The sequence below is a fragment of the Lingula anatina genome, chromosome 4, assembly GCF_051362555.1.
Source record: "Lingula anatina isolate TDL-2025a chromosome 4, LinAna3.0, whole genome shotgun sequence".
NCBI lineage: Eukaryota > Metazoa > Brachiopoda > Lingulata > Lingulida > Lingulidae > Lingula > Lingula anatina.
This window is the reverse complement of record NC_141770.1, coordinates 18,331,817-18,355,151: the sequence shown is the minus strand read 5'-3', so window position 1 is coordinate 18,355,151 and position 23,335 is coordinate 18,331,817. Positions and strand designations below refer to the sequence as shown.

At 39.3% G+C, this 23,335-nt stretch overlaps 2 protein-coding genes across 2 annotated transcripts; one reads left to right on the top strand and one right to left on the bottom strand.

Moving 5' to 3' along the window:
• The first annotated feature begins 6,790 nt into the window (after positions 1–6,790).
• Positions 6,791–11,825, top strand: LOC106158597 (ileal sodium/bile acid cotransporter). Its single transcript, XM_013534659.2, has 3 exons — positions 6,791–7,756; positions 10,081–10,252; positions 10,651–11,825. The coding sequence occupies exons 1-3, from the start codon at positions 6,983–6,985 to the stop codon at positions 11,292–11,294; spliced, it is 1,590 nt and encodes a 529-aa protein (XP_013390113.2). The 5' UTR covers positions 6,791–6,982; the 3' UTR covers positions 11,295–11,825.
• LOC106164302 (cationic amino acid transporter 4-like) lies at positions 11,662–22,199 on the bottom strand. Its single transcript, XM_087011994.1, has 4 exons — positions 22,057–22,199; positions 15,145–16,758; positions 13,570–13,678; positions 11,662–13,308 (listed from the first exon to the last, which is right to left on the bottom strand). Exons 2-4 carry the CDS (start codon positions 16,741–16,743, stop codon positions 13,034–13,036), a joined length of 1,983 nt encoding a protein of 660 aa, XP_086868120.1. The 5' UTR covers positions 16,744–16,758; positions 22,057–22,199; the 3' UTR covers positions 11,662–13,033.
• Between the last annotated feature and the right edge of the window lie 1,136 nt (positions 22,200–23,335).

Here is a 23,335-nt window from a genome sequence, read left to right as displayed (position 1 = left end):
AAAATAAATAAGAGTTAAAGACGACAAATGAAGAATGGAAAATTTTAAAAACTAAAACCATTTCATGACGTAACTGTTTTTTAAAACTTTTATCTTCTGAGAAAAAATTAAGATTGCCGCTGTAGGATGAATCACTGCCAAGAATTCAGGTAAGATAGCAACATCAAGGAAAATAGAAATAAAAAGGAGTTAAAGATGACAAATGAAGAATGGAAAATTTTGAAAACTGAAACCATTTTGAAAACATTTGATGTAACTTTTAGAATGGGGTAAGCATATGCGTCATTGCAAATGGGATATGTCAGACCTTGTCAACGTGAATTAAATAAACATCCTATGCGATTTATACACACAGGGCTGTTCAAAATGGTAGTCATACCCTCAAAGATCTGGTTTTTAACAATCATATAAGCTTTTAAAGCTCTACATGAGTTGATATTTTGGTTGCTTTCTTCCCCACAGTAACAACTGATCATTTGACATAACACAGATCAAATACTATCACATGTAAACATGGCAGCTCCATAGTTAAGAATGTTGCGAATAGATGTTGCAAGTTTGGCTATAAAAAGGGCTGTTTTTGCCTTGATACAAAGTGGATTGTAGGGGAAGATGAGCTCTGACCTCCACCAAACTATAGCTGAAGCCATGCCAGGACCGACTGACGTTGGTGTTAGGGACCAGATAACTGCATTCCATGAAATGAGTTTCATGGAACCCATCATTGTCAGAGGGCTTGGCGTTTCAAGGCGAACTGTTATAAGAGAATTTCAGAGGAGGACTGTGACCGAGAGCGTAGCTCCTGACAAATCCACAGGTTGGCCACGTGCCACTGACCCCCGAACTAATCGTATCATCATTAGAATTACCAGAAGAAGCCGCACAACTATGCAGTTGCCATTGCCACAGAATCAAGGTCTCGTCATTTGCTTCGGCTTTCTCTCCAAACTATGTACAGGAGACCGGTCCAACATGGCTATAGGACAGGGAGGATGGTTAAGAGGCCTACGTTAACTCGTAATCATCGAGTGAACAGGACGCGCTGGACTACGCAGAACAGAAACCTGACAGTCTTGCATTGGAACATTGGTCATAAATTTTATTTGGTGTGATAACCATCGATGAACAGTGTGCATGTGTGTGTGTGTGTGTGTGTGTTTGTGCGTGCGTGCATGCGAGAGAGCGTGCGTGACTATACTTTCGTTTTTTCTTTTGTGTAGAGGGATTCACACACATACACACACACACACACACACACACACACACATATATATATATATATATATATATATATATATATATATATATGTTACTAACATACACAGGTATGGTATGCATAATGACTTCCAGTGTTTCAACATATGGTGCTGCACTCATCCAACACCCATCCAGTTTTAAAGGTTAAATGCCTTGACCCTTGAGGTTTATCAGGTCGCAGTTAGAAATGAATCATACACGAAAAAAAAAGCTACTGAGTGAGGTCGTGGTTCTAGTCTGACGTTGACCTATATGGGGCCGTTCACAATGAAATTTGTTGACCTAGGTAATGATCTACATGTAGGTAGTGAGAGTCAAGGGGACTCTCGCTGTATTCAGGCGGATTAACAGACTAACACGCATCCTATTGGCGTTGAATATGTAATATCTGCTGACTATACTAGTACGTTGGAAACAAGAAGATGCGTGTTAGTCTGTTAATTTGACTGCATTCAGCAAGAGTCCCCGTGGAGTTAGTGCCCATTGGCAAGGTCGACAAAAGTCACTGTAAACGGTTCCTATATAACAGCAGATGGAAACTTGTTAAAACCGTTTTAAAACGTATTTAAAAGAGTTCAGTTGGACCTCATTGACTTTTTGATGTGTAAGGTACCGTGTGTTTGGCCGCATTCACAATCGCAGATTTAGAGATCCGCGGATCAAATATGGCCGACCCATTATTCAGTGTCTATTAGGGAAGAATGGGACAAGCTTTTAAATGGATATTGTATTTGATCGGCGGATCTGTAAGTCCGCTGCTGTTAATGTAGCCTTAGTCCCAAGTGCACTGTGCATCATACATACGGACCGGTATAAGGGTGTGGGACGTTGCACTTCGAAATGGCTCAGGTACTTTGGTAATTTGATAATCAAATCGTAACAAAAAGAAAACATAGACTAACGCATTGAAAAACCGTGGCAAAACAAACCTACACCTGGGAAGTTGGTAACACCCTAGTAAGAATTTTTTTCCAAGTATATTATATGTGAGTCACCGCCAAAAAGGGGTCACTAAAATAGAAATAAAATTCAGACAACAATAATAATCCTTCTTAGTGTTACTGGTTGAAAGAATTACATTTCCTCTACTGTATTTATTAAAAGATAACACTGTACAGAAATAAAATTGACAAAGATTGCCACCCAGAGAAAACACGCAACATAAACTCGATTATGAGGCCTCATTTTCATGCAACGTAAATCATAAAATGCATGTATTTTAATTTCTTACGTTGGTGCATTTCTTTATTCCAGCGAGTGATGTGAAAATATCTATCCGAGTTATGTTTTCATGAAACAGGCATGTGTGTTATGAAAGATAAAGAGACCACGGGAAAGTTTTTGTTGAAGAATAAGAAAAAAGAAAATGAGGAGGTACAGTAATGTCCAAGCACATTATGGCCAAGGCTTGTATATTTTCGACTGAACGTTCAATTGAAAAAAAAAAAGATAAATGATCAAAGGTATGAAAATTGCATCCACGCAAACGTCAGTGCCATCGGTGTGCCTAGGTAGCTGTGAAGCCCATTCCAAGATTTATAGCTACCCTGGATGTGATAACCGTTCAGGAGAATTCCTACCGAGCACTTTAACTGGAAGCGTTCATTTTATAACACTGTTCTGAGTACTAAACACGGCAAAATACCACTTGTCGATTCTGCTACCTGTAAATCATCCTAATGGAACTGTATTCTAGGTTGTGCCTAAGTTATCAGCACCTTTGCTAGTTCACAGACGCCTTTGACGCACAGATCGCCCGCAAATACACGGTACTGATCGGGAAGTATGGTGAGGCCTGCGGCGATATACCCTCAAGTTCTGTCTCGATCCCACGTGGCCGTCCACCGTCTATTAAAAAGCAGCATTTTGTAGAACCAATGTAGGACACCCCTAAATACAAAAGATAATATTCCCGGTTCTCTATCTATTGTCTAAGTCGCTTTAGTAAAAGACGTTGACAATGGTATGGATTTATGGCTTAGAATTATCCTCCTCCTCCTCCTTCTCACGATTATTACTGTTATCATAATTTTTTCCAACAAAAAGCAGTTGTACTGCACAATGGAATAATCATAAATTACTATTAAAACGCAAAAGCAGCAATAGAATGTACAAATAAAAATGGACGAAGTGATGCTAGAATGAGCACGCGGAATCTACGATTGGTCTCTCACGGTTCCTGCACACTGCAACGCAATTAACTTCTTCCCGCGTTTCACAAGCTGAGAAATGTAGACAGAAGAAACAAAATCCTTTCCACACATATACGCCGACTATGGTACTATCGAACAGCGTTATCACGAAACAATAAATAAATAAATAAATAAATAAATAAATTAATTAATTAATTAATCAAAAAAATAAAAATAAATAAAAAGCGCCATGAGTTTCAGTGTCCTAACATATTCTTCTCTGTGTCAAATTGACATAGCTAACGCCCGTGTGTGCTATAAATTTAACTTACATCCCCAGTTTTAGGAATGTGTAACAACGCTCTCTAGTCAAGTTTGCATCCATTGATCAATAACTACAAAGAGAAATTAATCATCATTGACGTGTATTTTACCAAACACGTTGTACACAAATAAATAAAATGGATACAAAAATTTGCCTTGAGAAAATTTCATTCACAGAAAACCCTGATGACTAAATGTGTATAAATGATTGTTGTACCTGAAGGCAATGCGACCACTACGTTAACAACTCGGTTTGTCTTAAGTCGTGATAAACGCATTCGATGCATGACATGCTCACGTTTATCCCCAAACATACGGATATGAATTCTCTATTTTTGTTTTTGAAACCAGCTTATGTCAAGACCTTTGGTTTTCTAACGCAAATGGAGAGTATTTATGGACATTATTCAGCAGAAACGTGACACGCGATGGTGGTATTAATTCAACTGATGCCATTTAGAGATATGGCATGATACAAATTAGTGAGATATTATGAAGTCACAGATGGTAGCAATAATGAAATCCAATAAAAAAAGAAAAACTCATTAGTCAAGCACCGATTAAGTCACCTTTATGTAGTTATTGACGGGCATTTACAGTATCTCAGTAAACAAACAAGCTCATTTAAAACAACTTCAGGTATGCGAAACTGTAAACAGGTTGCTCTTTAAAACTTGCACATTTCGGCAAAAGTCACAACCTTACGTTTCTTATTGAGACGGAATTATTCCAGCCCCAGCTAGGCTCGTTTGCACTTTGGAGAATCCGGCACGATCGGTCCTTATACGATTTTAGAAAATCTTTTGTCAACAGCATACATTGTACTGATGTGGACTTTTCAAACCTGATGTGATCCTGGCTTGCAGCGAGCCTAAACTGATGTGTAAACGGGTGTACATTTTCAGGGTAATGCTTATTTAACGATTATTGATAGTCCTGTGATTTGAAACTGAGGAATTAAAAGTTTTGGAAATCGGTATGAACATTTGAAGCGGGCTTTTCATAAGAAATCCTGCTGCATATCAATTTGTCAGTTCAATTTGTCAAATCTAGTCCCAAACCAGTCTGGGTTTAATTTCATGTCTGAACAAGAACTTACATATATAGACACGTCTATATTGTAATTAAAATATTATTTTATGGAAGGGTGATTTAATTGGGCAATAAAATTAAGGTATACGATTCAATTGAGGTACGTATATCATACTTTGGGCACGTGATTTCACCAGTACTTTATTATTATAATTATTAAGTCACGTAATTATTTACCAGTTTAAGTGAACGTACTAGCACTACATGTAGTACTCGTTAAGTGGAGAATGTTTTCTGGAAACTAGATCGGGCTTCAGAGTACGTCTTTGCGGTATATGATTTTCACTAAGTGCTATGGAAAAATATGTTTCCAGAGGCCACAAAACAAGTTTGTGTTTTCAGACAAGGTGTTAATGTATTTCTACCAAGAGAGAGAGAGAGAGAGAGAGAGAGAGAGAGAGAGAGAGAGAGATGTACATGTATAATACTTCAGATCAGTCTACTTGCTCCCAGTGTGAAACAGATAAAAACAATATCTTTGTGATTCACCGAAACCCCTGAAGCATACCGACACTTTATCATAAAATAAACCAGAAGATAATTAAACAAATGTTAACACAGAATGAAATTACTCCTGTTTTTACACACACTCCCTTTTTAATGTGTAGGGGGTGGTCGGCTCATGCCCCAGTTTAAATCCACTTTATCAAAATAACACGGTTCAGAGCTGGGCCTCTGAGGACGTGAGTTTTGACAGCGCCCCTTGCAGAGTGGGGATGGGTTGAAGGTAGCTCCTATAGGGTATATGGCTTCTTGTCTAAGCAATCATTTTTTAATAATGAGAGAACATAGTAGTGGATAGAGATGTTGGTGTCTCGCCTACGTGCTGTGAGATGGTTACGTAACCGTGTCCACAGAATTCCACTTAGGTACCCTAAAAAGGACATTCCAAGTCCCTAGCTATCTGTGTACCGAGGACAATACATGTAACCCTGAAAAGGACATTTAGTGTTTAATACGATTGAGGTGTCTTGACTATAATGGTGGACTGAGGTAGACATGGCAATGCAGTCCGCCTGTCGGGGGAAAGGGAAGGGCTGCACCCCTCACGGGCTATGAACAGCAGATATTAATGAAACACAATCGACGTCACACCAACAGCAATGTGCTCACCTGGCAAGTAAAGGGCGAGATTTCCTTATCAAAATGTTTCTTTTTACCTGCCTGACAAGAACATTTTTCAGGAAAATAAAATTAATGGAAAAGTCCATATTATTCTCCGGTCTCCAATATTGCATTAATATATTTTCACCATGCCAAAATATATAATGTTTACGAACGAATAAGTTTTCGGCATGAAATGCAAACTTCTACTATCATCTTGGCCTATTTTGTTCAGTTTTAGTTGAATACAGCAACCTCTGAATCTTAAGGTGCCACGACTAGACCAGTAGTTATATATACTGGCTTGATACTGTTTTTTATAACGCTATTCTATTTCTTTGACAGATGTTGCAGAGAGAGAGAGAGAGAGAGAGAGAGAGAGAGAGGAGTAAAGAAATGATTTTACACAATTATCACGTTTAATGGGGTGTGGGGAAGGGGGGGGGGGCAGGGGAAGTTGGACACTGTGCCGCATTTTCTACTGTAACCCGGATATTGATTTCTGGGCATCATTCAAGAGTAGCGTATTCTGTAACACCTTAGACCGAGGTGAATTGTCTTTTGCACAATCGCTAAGATCAAGCGAGGAGCCAGATTGTCAGAAGTCGCGTTCACGTGGCAAATAGGTATTTCAGTTTCAGAAAGACTTCTCTCATGACTGTATTATCTAGATTAAAACCGATGCTTATAGCAATCTCGTGCTTTATTCAACTGCGAGGCCAACGGGAATCGTGTGAAAGAAATTCAAGTGTAAGACTACGTGTAACTGATTCACACGCCCCAGAGGCTAGGATAGTGCCGAGTAAGGTCGACTTATCTCCCATGCGAACACGTCTCGAGTGGCTCAACGGCACAACACACATTTCGTGTATCACTGTAGTGTTTGATAATTTAAATAATAGCTCCTTTGCGCCCCAGTAAATCACTATAAACCCCTTTAAAAGTATTGCAGATGCGTCTTACAAGCCAGGCCTCTGCAGTATACAGCAGGGTATCAATTTCAGCGTCCCATCTTTTTACCTGACCAGGCACATTTGCCTCCCAAACGATTTTCTCAGGGACATACGTCGAAGATGCATGCGTGTGCTCTAGGGTGTGTCGTATGTCTTCTGTTAGTGACCGCGTTAACGGCGTTAGAAATGGAGAATATCCTGGACAGTGGTCATCGCGATCCAGACACCTTGTCTGCTAACTCAGTGGACGGAAACATAAGTGTCCAATTCAATTTCATCCCTTCAAAGTCAGTCACAGTATATATGGACTATGACTCGGTGGTCGAATTCAATTTCACTGTGCCTACTGAATACAATGATGGTGCGTCAGGCGACGTGGCATGGACACTGCATGTCCACTCCAGCGATGACCGTGTATTTCAAGTGTTAACAGGACACACGGTTGTCCTTAACATGGGACCTGGCGTTGACCGTGCACCGGATAGAATAGAGTACAGCCACGTCAACACCAGCAACAAGGGCGATGAAACTCTGAGCGTGATGGGAACGTCACAGCCAAGGGACGGATCAAACGTTTCGGTCTCGGCCGCCAACGTTACTCTACGCGCTGTTCTGATTGGAAGAGCCAGTCTGAGATTTTTTGTCTTTCGGAATTCCTCTGAGCCCTCCGGCAGGGAGGATCAGCCGAAATTCCTGCCGGTGGACTACGGCGTGGTGGTCATTAGGAAGCCGAGGTGGCTAGATACAGCGTTCACCGTCGTGGTGACAGCGTTCGTGCTCTTCAGCACGATGGGGATGGGGTGCAAGGCGGACTTGGAAGTTGTTAAGGAAGTGTTAAAGAAACCTATAGGGCCCGTGACCGGGTTTGGGTGCCAATATGTTCTTATGCCGCTGGTTAGTTAGAGACCATTACCACAGATATTTAGATCGATCTACCTCCCTGGGGAGTCTCACTAGATTGCTGTCGGCTTAACCGGCTTAAATGTCTGTCCCGCCTACTAAAAGCTGTAAGGGGGTTATTAACTTTTGTGCGCGCTCGGCTCCCGGAAGCTGACAGCAATTTAGCGTGAACTCCCAGGGAGTTAGGTCAATCCAGATGGATCGATCTAAATCTGTGTGAACCCAGTTTCAGTTTAGCAAAATATTTTTTTTAAAGTTCTCCTGTTAATTATAGTATGTTTGCCTTCAATTTATCTTTGATTTTCATGTTAAGAATAGCAAAACTGAATTTTTGATAAAGAAGGGAGGGGGATTTCTCAACATTTTTATTTTGTTTGAGGAGCACACGATAAGCATTTGTGTGTGTGTGTGTGTGCGCGTATGCTTATTTGTTTATGTGTACGTACATGTATCATTATGTGTGTGTGTGCGTGTGTGTGTGTGTGTGTGTGTGAGTGTGTGTGAGCACGTGTGTGCATATGTGTGTGTTTATATGCTGGTAAACCTAAGTTACTTAGCGCTGTCCAATTTAATGAAGGTCAGATTTTTATAATTCATATATCTTTATGAACAACCTTAATCAAAGCGTCCTATTTATATGGTACCACTAGCATCGACATCGAAGTCAACGGTCGTGTTTAATAAGTTAAGTTTTGAAGACCTCTGCGTGAAGAATTTTACAGACATTTACCCACCATAAGCAAAATAATGCTTTCACGTGAATCTGATATACAAAATTCAATGTTGACGGAAATCAAAGTTTGATGGACAATAGAACTTGAGCAATGAAGAAAGAAGAGCTGACAATGGCCATCGTTCCGCTGAAGATTGTAGGGTATCTCGACCTGTAAGCGAAGTAAAGAATAGAAATAACGCCCCGCCAGTTTTGAAAAGAAAGTTCAGAAGTTACATGTCCCACATATACTAAAAACAAGTTTTTGTGATTACCTAGCAATGTATGACTAAACCATGCAATCTTTACATCATATTACATTTACTGGTTGCAAATAGTGTTTTGAATCAATGAATAAGGTGGAACTGACACTGGACACGAAAAATATCGAGGCACTCCATATAGAATCACTCATATTTCATCAACTGACAGCATTTGGTTTTACACCTTATTATATGACATTTATTTGTCTACTTTGATAATGCTTTGGGAAGGATCAAAGCTTCACTGAAACATCCTGATACCCGAACTTCTCGCTTGAAAACCGATGACCATTTCCCACTTCTCATTTCAGTAACCAATCCCACCGTGAAAACTGTATAGAAACTATTAAAACTATTAAATTTCAGAATTTATATTTCGGTCAGATCGACCATTGAGTATCAATGTGTGTGAGTTTTTGCCTCTGCGTACGTGTATGCGAGGTCTAATTTGAAAAAGGTCAAATCTTCCAATTCCGACCTCGCTAAGGCCCCTATTTCACACAGACCACGAATCCCACGAATCGCCAGGAATTGACAAATTTCAGGATTCGTGAGGATTCGTGAGATTTTGCCAATTTTCTGGTATAATTCGATACGCTCACGATTCAGTTACGATACAGGTACGATAGTGTTAGGAATATTCGTGGGATTCGGCTGGAATCGTAAGATTTTGCCAATTTTCTGGTCTAATTCGACACGCTCTACGATTCAGTTACGATACAGGTGCGATAGTGTTACGAATATTCGGCGGATTCAGCTGGAACCGCACGAATATTGTCCAGAAATTCACTACGATTTTTTAGAATCGGGAGTTTGTGGCCAAAACTTTGAACAGCTCAAATTTTTTGCCACGAATTCCTGAGTGATCAAGAATTGCAAGAACTGACTACGATTATATACGAATCTGTTAAGAACTTCACGAACTGATTACGATTCAACCACGAATCCTGAAAATTTCAATTTCTGGCGATTCGTGGGATTCGTGGTCTGTGTGAAATAGGGGCATCAAAGTTTTTGCCACCAATTCCTGTTGGTCAAGAAGTGCAAAAACTGACTACGAATATATACGAATCTGTTAAGAACTTCACGAACTGATTACGATTCAACCACGAATCGTGAAATTTGTCATTTCATGGCCATTCGTGGGATTCGTGTTCTGTGTGAAATACGGGCATAATTGGAGCCTCGGTGGTTGCATGATCTGACAATTGAGTATTTACAACTAATTTACTTCATATGTTTTAACCGTGTCATGTGTCAGTAATACAACAAAAATCGTTGCCTTCACCAGTTGAAAATAACAACGTGGAAGATAATTCAAATGACCCTTTTGTTTTATTTAGCTTGCATATGCCATCGCCAAGATAGTCCAGTTTGACACGGCGATGGCGCTGGGGTTCTTCTGCGGTGGGTGTTGCCCTGGGGGCGGAGCTAGCAACATATACAGCTTCCTATTGGATGGCGATTTGACACTGAGCATTACTATGACACTCATCAGCACGATAGCCGCTCTAGGTAAGCATGTACTATATATATATATATATATATATATATATATATGCCAAACGGGTCCGCAGCGAATAAAAGAAAGAAGAAGAAGAAAAAAACTCTTTCAGTGGGACCTAAACCACATCCCGCGAACGACCTTATTAATAATATATTGTGAGAGGAAATTCCATTCAAGGCAAATGATATACTAAAATAACCAATTTCTTATCAAATAACCGCCAGTCTAATGGGTGCCGTTTTGATTTCTCTTGAAACTTCATACCTGTACATCTAAAGACTGATGCATCTACCTATTCTTTGAAGCAAATAACACCTGCACAGATATATTGCATACTCTAAATTTGCCTTGTTGTTTAAATACTTTTGATTTTTTGACATGCGCATGTTTGAACTGTTACTTTCAGCCATGATCCCTTTCTGGATGTTCACCCTCGGTCAAACCTTACTCCATGGACACGAGGTCACGATTCCATTCGTGAATATAGTCCAGGCTCTGGCTTATATTATCATACCAGTGGTCATCGGGATGGCTATCAAGTACAAAAGTGACAGAGCCGCCAAAATCATCTTGAAAGTCATCAAACCATTTTCAGTCATTTGCATCATCTTCCTCTTCACAGCCGGCATCTATGCCAATCTCTACATGTTCAAGCTTTTCTCCAACAAAGTTATCATTGCGGGATGCCTGCTGCCGTATGCCGGGTTCATTGCGGGAGGCCTGGTAACCTTGGCAACGCGGCAGTCATGGGAACGCATCAAAACTGTCGCTATAGAAACTGGTATTCAAAATGTCGGCGTCGCTGTGGTGTTGCTTCGTTTTTCATTGCCGTCGCCGGAAGGGGATATTGCTTGCATTGCACCCATCGGGGCTGCCATTTTTACCCCTCTACCTTTGATGCTATGGGTGATCGGGTATTTGATATATAAGAAGTGTATTCGCAAACCGGAGAAGGGAGCTGACGAAAAGGAAAAAGAAGCTCTGAATAAAACTGCACCGCCAGATGAGGACTCGAAAGAGGTGGTGGATTCTCAAATCTCTACTGTCTGATGGGAGTCGATTCCATTGACTTTTTTCTTATTTCAATCGGTTTAACACTTGATATCGCACATTCCGGTATATCGAATATAAGGCCAGTGATTTAATACCCCAGTGTATTGTAAAAATTGAAATTAGGGACACAGAGCTATATATTTCTTCATTGTACGTGATAATATATGCTTTGTGCTGTAAGATGAAAATTGAAAATAATCAATATAATACAATGATATGGGTTCATAAACGTCGTACGTAACCGTGCCTAGTAGGCCTACATGTACTACGGGTATATAAAGGCCACACCGAACATTACTTTGATAAAAGTATTAGAAGCACAAGCACATTGCATTTTTATATTATTTTTCATGCATTCGATATATTTTTCATCCCAAATGTTTTTGTTAATAGTATATTTTTTTTGCTGAAGATAGATGTCAATATTTTTTCTATGTACACAAAATATACATGTACATGTATATTTTTAATACAATCATGGTTATCATTGCAAGTTCTCTTCTCTTTACCCCATTTTAAAAAGACTGGACATATTATGAGAAAAACATTCTGATATCATGAATATGCTGAAAGGAAATCTTTTTTGTATCTGATACAAATTAGTCAAAAAACGTTCAACGCTATTAAAGATATAACTGACGGTGGCGTAGAACGGAAGTTGAAAATGGGTACATGCGTGATAGTGACTTCCCACACGCAAGACACCAGGTGATTTTCCAAGTCTCTATTCTCATTAACATTTCGTGCGTTTTTTATATAATATGTACAAAAAATATTTTTTCAATTTTTTAGAAAATTGTTTCAATACCATTCGGTCAATGACTTTTATGTATTAAAAAACGTAAATTACATTCTCCATGTACTGGTACATATATCTTCTATTCATAAAATAAATTATTTTGAATAACTAAACCATACATATGTTTTTGGTTTTTGGTCTGTTGAGCATTTTTTCACATTGAAGGAGCAGATATGAACACAAATTCTAACAAGGCAGTGAGTAATGGCATAATGGAGTCGAGGAGCATGTTTCATCCTGCAACACATTTGTGATTTAAATTATATCTTTGGTTTCCTATTTAGCGGTTGTGACGTTAGATGACGTCTATTTTCTGCTTGATTTAATCCTTATGTAAGCAAGCCACAAATGGCACATTCGTTCATTCATTCATCTCAGCCTGTCACGCCACTGTTAGCAGGTGGCCTCCACAGACTTCGTCACGCTTGACGATTTAGTGCCGCATGCGTCCATGCACTGCGGCCTGCTCAGTGTCATCTATTTATCTTTTCTTTGGTCTTTTTCGATCTCTTGGTGTTTCTCTGGCCCACTTTCTGGTGTTCATTCTCGCAAGACATATATATTGCCCATCGATCTTTTGCAGTTCCTGCTATGCTTATAACATACGTTTATATAATATCAGATGTTTTTAATATAATATATTTAAATATCAAGGAACAGTGATTTAAAGGTATAAGTAGTAGAAATGTATGTAAAGACTATAATGAAGAAAATATAGCACCTATAAACATCAGTCTTAAAAATCACTAGGTTTAGTCTGGTGCGCTTGAACAGCAGCGTTGTCGTAAATACTCGTCAATCTCCGTATAACTTCGCCAATCCCGAATATAACACGCTATTTAAATTCCGAAAAATGAAAATCCAAGCCGAGTGCAAGTGATTCTAACATGCTTGCAAAATATCAGAGTGTGTGAGAAGAAATCCGAAGAAGTACGAGCTATTCCGTACGTTCACTGTCGTCCGTCGGAGCCGTTGTACCTGGCTCTCCCGATGGGTTCTCCCCTCCAGGTGCATTCTCCGTTCCCGTAGCATTCCTCCCATCGTCGTCCTCCTTAACATCCTGCACGGGCTGCGTCTCTAAGGCGTTTACCATGCCTTTAACCTGGTCGTCTGCTGTCGCATCTCCGGAGTAGCGGATAATTTGTGTGTAGGAAGACAGTGCCCGGTTTTCAGCACTGTGACGTATGCCATAGGTGAAGTAAATGATCAAACCTAAGGGAAAAATTATATATTTATGTATTAAATTTCAGGAGTTAAGGGAATAAGTATCAGAAGGCGCGCCCAACATCCTGCTTCTCATCATTATCAACATTAAAGATGGTTAAGAGCATCAGTTGCTGACTATATGTTATAGACATTAGAATCACACCTGACAGTAACATTTTCTTAATTTTTAGAGGTGTTGCAGCCTATTGACGTAAAATCTGTTAGCGGGGACATCGAACACAATACGTCACAATCGCGATGTCTCACCTACTGCAATCCACACAGCCAGCCTAATCCAGGTAAGATAGGAGAGTTTCAGCATCATTGCAATGTTAACAAACATACTGGCAGCAGGTAACAGGGGAACAAGCGGGATCTGGAAACAAAGATTACCATATGTAAAATTGTTTCATTAGATGTCAGATTTTAGAACTTACAATGTTCATTTTATGATAGATTTAAACTTTATTTAACTCATTGGACAATACTAAATTTTAGACTATAAATACAATTACAACAAACAAAGGTTTTGAACTTCATCTGGATACGAAGGAAACATTACAATATGGGTGAGAACTTCAAATTAATTTTCATTAGAGATGAGTTTATGACAAATAGATTATAGAAAAAAAGATAATTAAATCTTTAAAAATAACAACAACAACAACAACAACAACAATAATAATAATGAAAATAATGCAATATTAAAGTGGCATATAAATACAATATCAGCGTCATGGTTTTTCCACATTTTTAATATTTACACATAATTTGACAGCTATAATACCTGTCAGTTACAACCCGACATTTTGAATTTTCTGTCAGAGAATAAGTGCACTTTGCTATAAAAGAAATAAAGGAAAGGAATTTTGGAAAACAAAACACTTTGATATGATATCTATAGGCGGCCATTGTCTGTTTCCATAACGACGTTCTCGTCAATGTAAAAGCAATATAACCTTAAACGTTATCAGCGGTTTCGCATGGCAGCTCGTTAAGATTACTTTACAGCCTCTACATTAATATCGCATAGGATGTAATTTCATTTAAGTGTTTGTCTGCTCTGAGATATTAGTTTTCGTTAGGACTTGGCTGGCAAGGGTGAGTGCATTTGGCTGACGAACCCATATCACTTCAAATGTCATTTGAAAGTGCTAAAGACGTCAGAGTTTACTCTTCAATCATTTGTGAAATATCCAGCCCTTTTTGTTTCATCATCATTAGCTAACGCATTCTCATCATTGTACAATATTAATAGGATAATCTAAATAAAGATTTAAATAACCACGTTTTATAAGAAAAGTGTACTTGATAATGAAAATCTTATTTGATGTTTGGTAATTTTTATAGAAAAGCAGAGACTGATCATGTGATAGGTGGAACAGAGAGTGATGGTCGTTTTTGTGAGCAGATTTACATGTACGTTTTTCGTAGGATGTTGGGCTGACTTTTGTTGCAGCCACAATAGGTACATGATTCTACTTGTAGATACTTTACTAGATCATTGACGGGGCAGAATTAACCATTTCAGAATCACAATAAAGCGACCCTCTTCAGGCAAAATATCGATCGCAAAATTGTGTTGGCATTTCCTCAATGTTAGAGCTGTATTTGGATGGAGATGATGGTTATTTGGGCTTTGGTAAGTACATCTATCCCGGTGAATAAAAAATCTTGTGTTTAAGTTTACCTTAAATTGCTCTGGATTTTTTTTCTATCTAAAATGGATTTGAAAATCAGCACAGTTTTTTAAATGTATTTTTTGATTAATTGACTGTAGTACAACAACGATAAGAACATATTTCAACACGAGATATCATCACTAAATCAATCTGCACTTACCTGGAATGTCAAGAAAGCTGTGTTCTGCACATGCGCAGTTATCACAAAAAAGCACAAAACCACGCCCACAAGTAAGAGGATACAGAGTAACCACGCCCACCATTTGCCTTGACCCAGGTCTTCTGTGCAGTAAATGAGTACACTACACCAGCCTGCCATCAACGCCGCCATTAGAATTGTAGCATTGGACGCTGCTTGCCCCGGTTCGCAATTGCGCAGAATCGGCAGGGTTCGGAAGTAGGCTTTTAACTTCCCGAAATCACCATAGGCACCGTTCTCCTTAATTGGTTGCCTAGCTCCTTCAGGCGTCTCCACCTCTTTAAGGTTGTCGTCCGTTGGGTCTGGTTTAAGAGCGAACTGGCATTTACTAAGCGGCTGATACCGGATGAATATAACGGCGGCGGCCACTATGGTGTACGCAAGCAGGGTTCCAATAGAGAGGAACTCAACTAGAGTATCTATGCTAAAGAACAGAGCCAACAGGGCGGCCAGAAAACCAAACGCCATGATAGACAGCACTGGCGTTTGTGTCCTCTCATTAATGCGAGAAAAAGCTTCAAAGAACAAGCCGTCCGAACTTATCGCATAAACTGTCCTTGGAAGGGCGAAGAGGTCCACTAAAAGAGCAGTAAACATGGCAATTATGGTACCTATGGACACGACGATTTTTGCCCATTTCAATCCACGGATATCAAAAGCAACTGGGAATGGTGCACTGGCGGAAAGCTCATCATATGGGACAAGCAGAGTCAATGCCATCGTTGCAAACACGTATAGAACCGTGCAGACAACAACGGACAACATGGTGGCAATGGGAATAGATCTCCCAGGAGTAGCTGCCTCTTCACCGGCGATAGAGATCGCGTCGAATCCAATAAAGGCATAGAAACAAGCTGCAGCACCACCGAATACTCCACCCATGCCGTAAGGGAGGAACCCGCCCTCTTCCCAAACCGTCGGGTCAGCGTAACAGAATCCCAGCACAGCGACGAAGACGATGACGACCACATTTACGATTGTAAAAACGCTGTTGACGACAACGGATTTCTTAGCACCAGTGCAAGCTACCAAACAGCTCACCAAAATTACCAAGAAAAACGAAACGAAATCGGGGTAGTCGCTCAACCACTCACCAGGCATTGTCCCTATGTGCTTGGAAGTCCAGTTACTAATCTTATAATTGGACAACGCATCGAATGAACCGCTTAGTCCTCGAGCCACGGCAGATGCACCAATGAGGTATTCCAAAATTATATTCCATCCGACTAAAAAGGCCCAAAACTCCCCGATGATGATGTAAGTGTACGTGTAGGCGGAACCAGCTTTCGGGACTCGGGCACCGAACTCGGCGTAGCACAAGGCGGAAAGCACAGCCGCTACTCCGGCGAAGAGGTAAGAGAGGATGCCCCCTGGACCAGCCTTGTCCCTTATGACTGTACCCGTGAGAACGAAAATGCCGGCTCCTACCATTTGGCTTATGCCAAACAGAGTCAGGTCGAAGGTCGTGAGGCATCGGTTGAGGGGAGTCTTTAAGAGGTCCTCTTCCAAGGTTTTCTTCCGGTTCATTTTGTCCACAACGCGGCTGCAGTCGTCCAACATGTTGAAGAGTTCCTCCTAGAAAATAATTGAAAATAACTGTTTTCATATTTGACGTTTCAAGAAAATATATACAATATAGCAGGGACCTCCGATGAAGACAGAGTTTCTATTATAAGATATTATATTATATTTATAAGAAATGGTTGCTCAAACTGCCGCAATAAAGATTTACATGGTATATATGTTACAGTGGTGAATTTAGCTGAGAACAAGGCCCGTCTCTCCCTTAATTTTCAAATCAAATTGGCGGGTTCAGCCTTCGAATCCCCAAACGAAAAGAAAATGCCCATATACCCTGTATAAGGTACACATCGGCCTTTTTATATTCCCTGTGCTGTGATAGGAACAAAATACAGTAGTACCATGGTGTTTTGAAATATTTTAACAATATTTGTTATCTTTATTGTTATCTTTTGTTTGTCCGTGCATTGAATTACCTCAGCACGCATATTGGTACCATTATGTTTGGACATCTGTTGCAATAAATCATACCGGTGCTGTGGCAGTAATTAAATATGAAAACGGGTACAGATACCATGTCGACACTGAACAAATGAAGCATGAGAATTTTCATGATTTCGACACACATATATGATTTACCAAATTGACTTGTGGATCAAGTCTTTAATAACAATAGCTACATTTTAATCTCTGTTATTTCACCGTGCGTATTATCCAGAGTTGTTATCGGAGGGGGTGAAAACATTTTGCATCACTTCAGTCAGCATCCTTAAATACTAGTATTTTAAGAGTTGTCGAGAACAACACTATGGCACAGAGATAGGAATTGCTAGGTATTTTACCGTTTTGTTTGTGGTGTCCCTTTTGTCATTTGCGTGTGTGTGTGCGTGTGCGCGTGTGTGTGTGTGTGTCGTGGGGGGTATCGGTGTGTGGAGGACTTCACTGGTGCCACCATGGCTTTTCACTCATGGGTACTTACCTAAACGTTCTGGTTTATATCGGTACCATACATCAGTTATATTTATACACAGAATTGCACTTTAAAACAAGACAGACAATCGATCAACCGGTGCTGCATACGTCTGCTCCATGGCTTGCATTCAACTACGTACATGGATGCAATTATACTGTGCACACAATAATGCATAAGTACAAACCGCCGACCATAACCATTCTACGGGATTTTCATTGGAAGCCGACCGGCTAACTTTCAGATTTAATATTGATTGTTTTTGTTTGCTTTTTTTTTGCTCGTTAATTCGGCCTTCCGAGAAAATAACTCAGGTCTCAAAACCAGTTTAGTCTAGTAATTGCGAAAAGGCCACGAACGACTTTATCTCTGGACCAGATCTGTTCCGTAATCATAATAAAATTTGCACTTTTGAACCACATTATTTTCCGCATGCACGATGATTCCATAATCTCGTCAAAGCCGACGGCTGTCTCTCGAGAGATGAATTAAATTCCAATCATAGAGGCCCTTGAGACGGTGTATTATGCTCTGACTGCGCTTTGCCTTAGGAAGACAAATACACGAAGGAGAGGCGAAATTGGAAAGAATTAAGATAATTTTAACGCCAGGTCCGGAGCGAAGCCAGGATTTTTTTCGGGGGTGAGGGTGTGGGGTGGGGTGGGGGGCGTGGTCTTAAGAATCTTATCTATGAATACACCCCAATCACAGTTAGTGTTTCTGAATGAAATAATTTCCTCTTTTTGTGTTACACAAATGATTATTAATAGATGGACAATTCTTTATGAAAAAAGCCCAAGATTCAATTCTGAAATGTTTTAAAAGTGAACGGCAAACTGTTGGGGGGAGGGGAGGTTGTCTTTTTAGATACCTATCCACTCATGTCGTGTACAATATGCAGTTTTTAAAATCTTTAGATTTACTCTGAGTAAAGAGCACTCTGATAATGATCAAAGTTAATATCAAAGCGCAATATCACCACTTACATGTAGTTTGGAATCAGACCTTACCATGAGCAGGCAGATTGGTTACCAAACATTGATCTCACAGCCGAACAATGTGAATGCTTAGAATCTGTTCAAAGGAGAGCTCTTAGAATTATTTACCCATTTTATGCTTATATGGATGCCCTACAGGCTAGTAATCTCACCTCACTGAGGGAGAGAAGAGACGTTTTATTCAAGAACTTTTTTACAAAAATTAAGAATTTTAATAAGCTACACCGTCTGTTTAAAGAAAAGAACCCAAGAAATCTCAGGGTCAGCAACAAATTTGAAAACGGAGTGTTTTAAATCATCTTTTACAGTGCACAGTCTTTTAAATTTCATGTAAAATACTGCTCCAAACTGTCTTATAAGTCTTGTTTTAAAGCTTTGGTCTTTTAGTTTATAATTTTTAGTTACTTTTAAATACCTTTTGATTTTATTTATTGACACATTGTAAAACTTCAACCTTTGGGTTGCGATTTTAGCCAATAAATTATTATTATTATTAAACGTAGTTTTCAGATATTACTAGAAAATTCACCTTAGACGCATGCTGATGATAGGATAAGTTACCAGGAAACTCAAATACTCGGGATGAAGCAACCAGGCGTGATGTAAGCGTTTTATTTAATTTAAAGAGCCATTTTCCCGTGTTTGATCTTGTGAAAGTTTTAGCCTTTTCCTGTCAATAAAAAAAAAGAACATTCAGTTTGGTGACTGTATATGGTGACGTGTCGGATAATTTCGTTTTCTCAAAAAGTCATTAGTTCACCCTCCACATACAGACATTTACGTCTTTAAAGATCACTACGTATGCATGTATGTTCAGTGGGATATTTGTAGCGTTCTGCGAAGCTTAACCCCAATGCGTTTTTAGACTCGGAAATTGCATTGCACAGATTCCGTGAGAGACCGGAATAGATAGGCTCTTTCAAAATATTGATTTTCATCACGTTACGGAGATCGTTATTCAAAACGTGGGATAGTGCTGCCGGTCGCTTTGTTTATGTGACACTGCACCGTCGCCTTTGAATCTCTATCAAAAAGACTTAAAGAGCCTGGCTTGAATAGTAATATCCGTATGTCAGATCTTTCTCAATTTAGCAATCTCGGTGATGTCCGCTCTTTCAGTAAACGTAATAGTTGACTAAAAGGCCAAGTACGATTGCATTTAATACATTGGAAGTATTTTCCGTCAGGTCCGCACAGGGGTTACCATGACAACCAGACGATCAAATGAATTATCCTACCTAAAGCTACTATTATATCTTTAAATATAATGCCAAAAAAAATGATGGGGATTCTATGAGAAGGAGATGTTTTAAGTAGAACTAGTATCACTTATCAGATTAACGCTCTTTTTAAAATTATATTCATAACACAATGAGTCACCACTGCTTGACTAGCATTGTGTATATAAAACCACAATGATTAGACATATGCTTGAACTGCGCGTTGATATGTAAACTCATACATTCACAGCGGTCTTCCTGTGCTACTTTTAGAGAGTTGTGTTCACTCACACACTAATTCAGACAAATTGCATTACATCTTTTAAAATGGGTAAAACAACCTACACTCGTGATACTCAAGCTGCATCTGTATGAATATTTCATACTCTAAATTGACTTAATCTCCAGAAGCTGTAAGCGTCTTGATAAGTGGTGAACTTGATGGAGAAACAAATATAATTGTGCATGCGCGCGTGTAAGTACCTAAAATTTTAATCTCATTTACTCCATTCCCATGTATATCATGGTTTAATTTTTTGCTGGAGATCCTCCACGCTACAGAGGACATTGACATATGAAGTTGTTTGGCAGGATTCCATGGATTTGAATTTGCCAATAGTTCCATTGTACCCATTCGTTCCCCATGTGGGCCATTTTGGCCAACCCATTGGAACCCATTTGGCTCAGTGGCCAAACCATGGGTCTGAGTTTGGGGTGCTGGCACTATTGATCAGTGCTACATGTCGTATCTGTCGATAACCATGCCCCTAACATGAATTATATATGCAGTGCTTTATACACAATGATTTAATGCAAAAGCCATTATTAACGGAGAGAGAGAGAGAGAGAGAGAAAGAGAGAGAGAAAGAGAGAGATTAAATTTTGATCTTAGGTAGCAAGAGACAATTGGGGATATGTTACATAGCTATGGAACCTTAAAATGCATTTGCAGGTAGTCGAATTAATAAACTAATGGATGTCAAGTGAAGCCCATTGGCAGCAACTAACGAAAATCTCGAGGGATGAGACTTGACATTTGGATTAAAGCAGCCAGATATGAAAACATGAATATTGTCTTTGCATATGCTGCATCAGATCTGACGAACATTAAGTGTCTTATTTTACACATGGATGAAGCGATCGTATTGCTTTATCACTCATAGCGCGTTTTTGTTACAATAAATCAATGAATTGAAGAGAAATTGTTTGAAGATTGAGCAATATCATTGTGTGCTATACACGTTCTTTTAATTAAGCAGAACGGAAAAAAATGTAGGAAATAATACAATATTGAATGAACCAAATGGGTATTTTCATGCACAGTAAAAAAGGAGCACACTTTCCTTTCGTGATACCATTGCGCCGCCATGGTTATTTCACCTACCATATGCTACACGATGTTTATACAACTGCTAGGAATCGTGCCTAACGTATGTTTCATATTTCTATCTTTTTGGAAACATTAACATATATGTAGAATAAGCATGTTAGAGCCACTGTTAGGTGTGGCATTCCCATGGAAAAGAAACACCTAATTAGGTAAATTCAAATGTATTTCAAGTCGGTCATTTTGGACTTTACAGCATACTGTATGTTGAATTTGGTTGTAAAATAATCTGCTGTGCACCTCCAAAACAGTCATGTCGCGAATGAGAATGGAATAGTGGATATTTGTTTTTTAAAATATGGAGCAATTTAGCTGCGGAACAGTCTTATCTCCACGGGAATTTTCAGCCATTTTGCCTTTTGAAAAGAGGGACGGGGGACCTGGAAGTCCCGAGTTCACAAATGCCTTTGCTTAGGTAATTATTTTTCAAAGTCCTTGCAAGATTTGTTGAAAAAATTTGAAATCTATATGGAAGTTATGATACTATATATTTCTGCATAAAACATCCGTATGTGGTAAGTGTTGTAACCTTGTACCCAAGGTGACTTTCCGTCCAACAACCGTTTGCAAACTATTTTCAAAATTTTGATTAAAATACATTTGCATCTACGATGAAAACAACTATAACCGAATACCCAAAGTATGCACGTCCGATACTTGAATATATGTTTCAAAAGGTTAACAGTCGGTGTCTTATTCGCCTTATCCAGCTGGTACGATAGACAGCCATTTCTTCACAACAACATTGGTGATCAATTTGTTCTCTGGGTACCTTACCTTGTGTTCGGTTCCTAATCCAGAGATATGTTCTATGCAAAGTAATACCTTTGTTTGTGTTCTTCTTTATAACCTGCCTTTTAACAAATGGACGTTAGGTTCATGTAGGCGGACTTTGTAGATGTGATAACAGCGGATGGAAATTTTTGCAGCCAAGAATGAAAAATCGATACCCTAACCGCGAAACGAAATGAAAAGCGTAGCAGATAGCTTTTGACGGATAGAAAATTGGATCATTATTGTTTCGTGTGTTTGCGGGGGTTTCAAGAAGTACCACTGTGCAATACTGTATTTAAAATGGGGTAATGCACGCAACCAATAAGCAAATTATTATTTTGTTTCAGTTCGTTATTTTAATGTTCTTCTTGAAGTGTGTAACTACAATATGTGTTAAACATGCAAAAAAACAATGGCGCATCAGAAAGGCACGGTCGCATCAACACAAACACACACGCACGTTGGCGGGCACACACACACACACATACACACACACACACACACACACACACAGGCATACATTTACAGGTTTGCACTAATTTCCATTTTCCAGTTGAACATATACGCAGGTTCAGCAACCCTGAATCACCAGGGACATCGTATTAGACAAGCTACAAGGAACAGCTTTCCACGCCGTTTACGTACAAACACGTTAGGGACCTGCTCTTTCGTACGGTCGGTCAACCTAAGTTACATGTAATCATCCATTATAAAGTACACTGAACGGGTTGAAGGTACTATCCACAAAACCAATACTATACTATCGCTAATGACCATTATTTCACATATGGAGTTTCAGTCGCACGTGCATTTATCTGTCAACAAATACATATCGGGCAGGACTGTTATTAAAAAAATACGTTTGTTGGTCCCATGATTGATGACCGTGGGCTTTTATCAGAAATTCATTTTTTCTTTAAATCTGATTCCTGTCGTCCCAACCATTTTTTATGCCGTTATTCCACAAAAAGTACACTCCGAAGATATCGGTTTCGAGGGTACATAATCTCGTCTCGCCTTAGGGGCAATCACCGCTGCTGCAATCGTTGTATGGTACATTTCAGAAAACTGGGTCAGGCCAGTGAATAGGGAGTCCACAAACAAACTTAAGCCTGGAGAATGGTCTAAACTTTTATTTTAGACCAAATATTTGATCTTCTTCAGTTAACGATAAATCCATAAATCTCCACATATAAAAATGCGTACTGGTGTCAAACACAGGTCATGCGTTTTTTTATTTCAATAAAATAATAAAATAGGGTTGGATACATAGATGTATTTT

Bases quoted from the DNA above. Each gene is read 5' to 3' on its own strand.
- LOC106158597 (XM_013534659.2), top strand. From the start codon at position 6,983: ATGCATGCGTGTGCTCTAGGGTGTGTCGTATGTCTTCTGTTAGTGACC. The intron at 7,757-10,080 runs GTTAGTTAGAGA...TGTTTTATTTAG, and splicing joins AATATGTTCTTATGCCGCTG to CTTGCATATGCCATCGCCAA. The intron at 10,253-10,650 runs GTAAGCATGTAC...TGTTACTTTCAG, and splicing joins CAGCACGATAGCCGCTCTAG to CCATGATCCCTTTCTGGATG.
- LOC106164302 (XM_087011994.1), bottom strand. From the start codon at position 16,743: ATGTTGGACGACTGCAGCCGCGTTGTGGACAAAATGAACCGGAAGAAA. The intron at 13,679-15,144 runs GTAAGTGCAGAT...CTTTGTTTCCAG, and splicing joins CAGCTTTCTTGACATTCCAG to ATCCCGCTTGTTCCCCTGTT. The intron at 13,309-13,569 runs GTGAGACATCGC...TTTTTCCCTTAG, and splicing joins GGCTGTGTGGATTGCAGTAG to GTTTGATCATTTACTTCACC.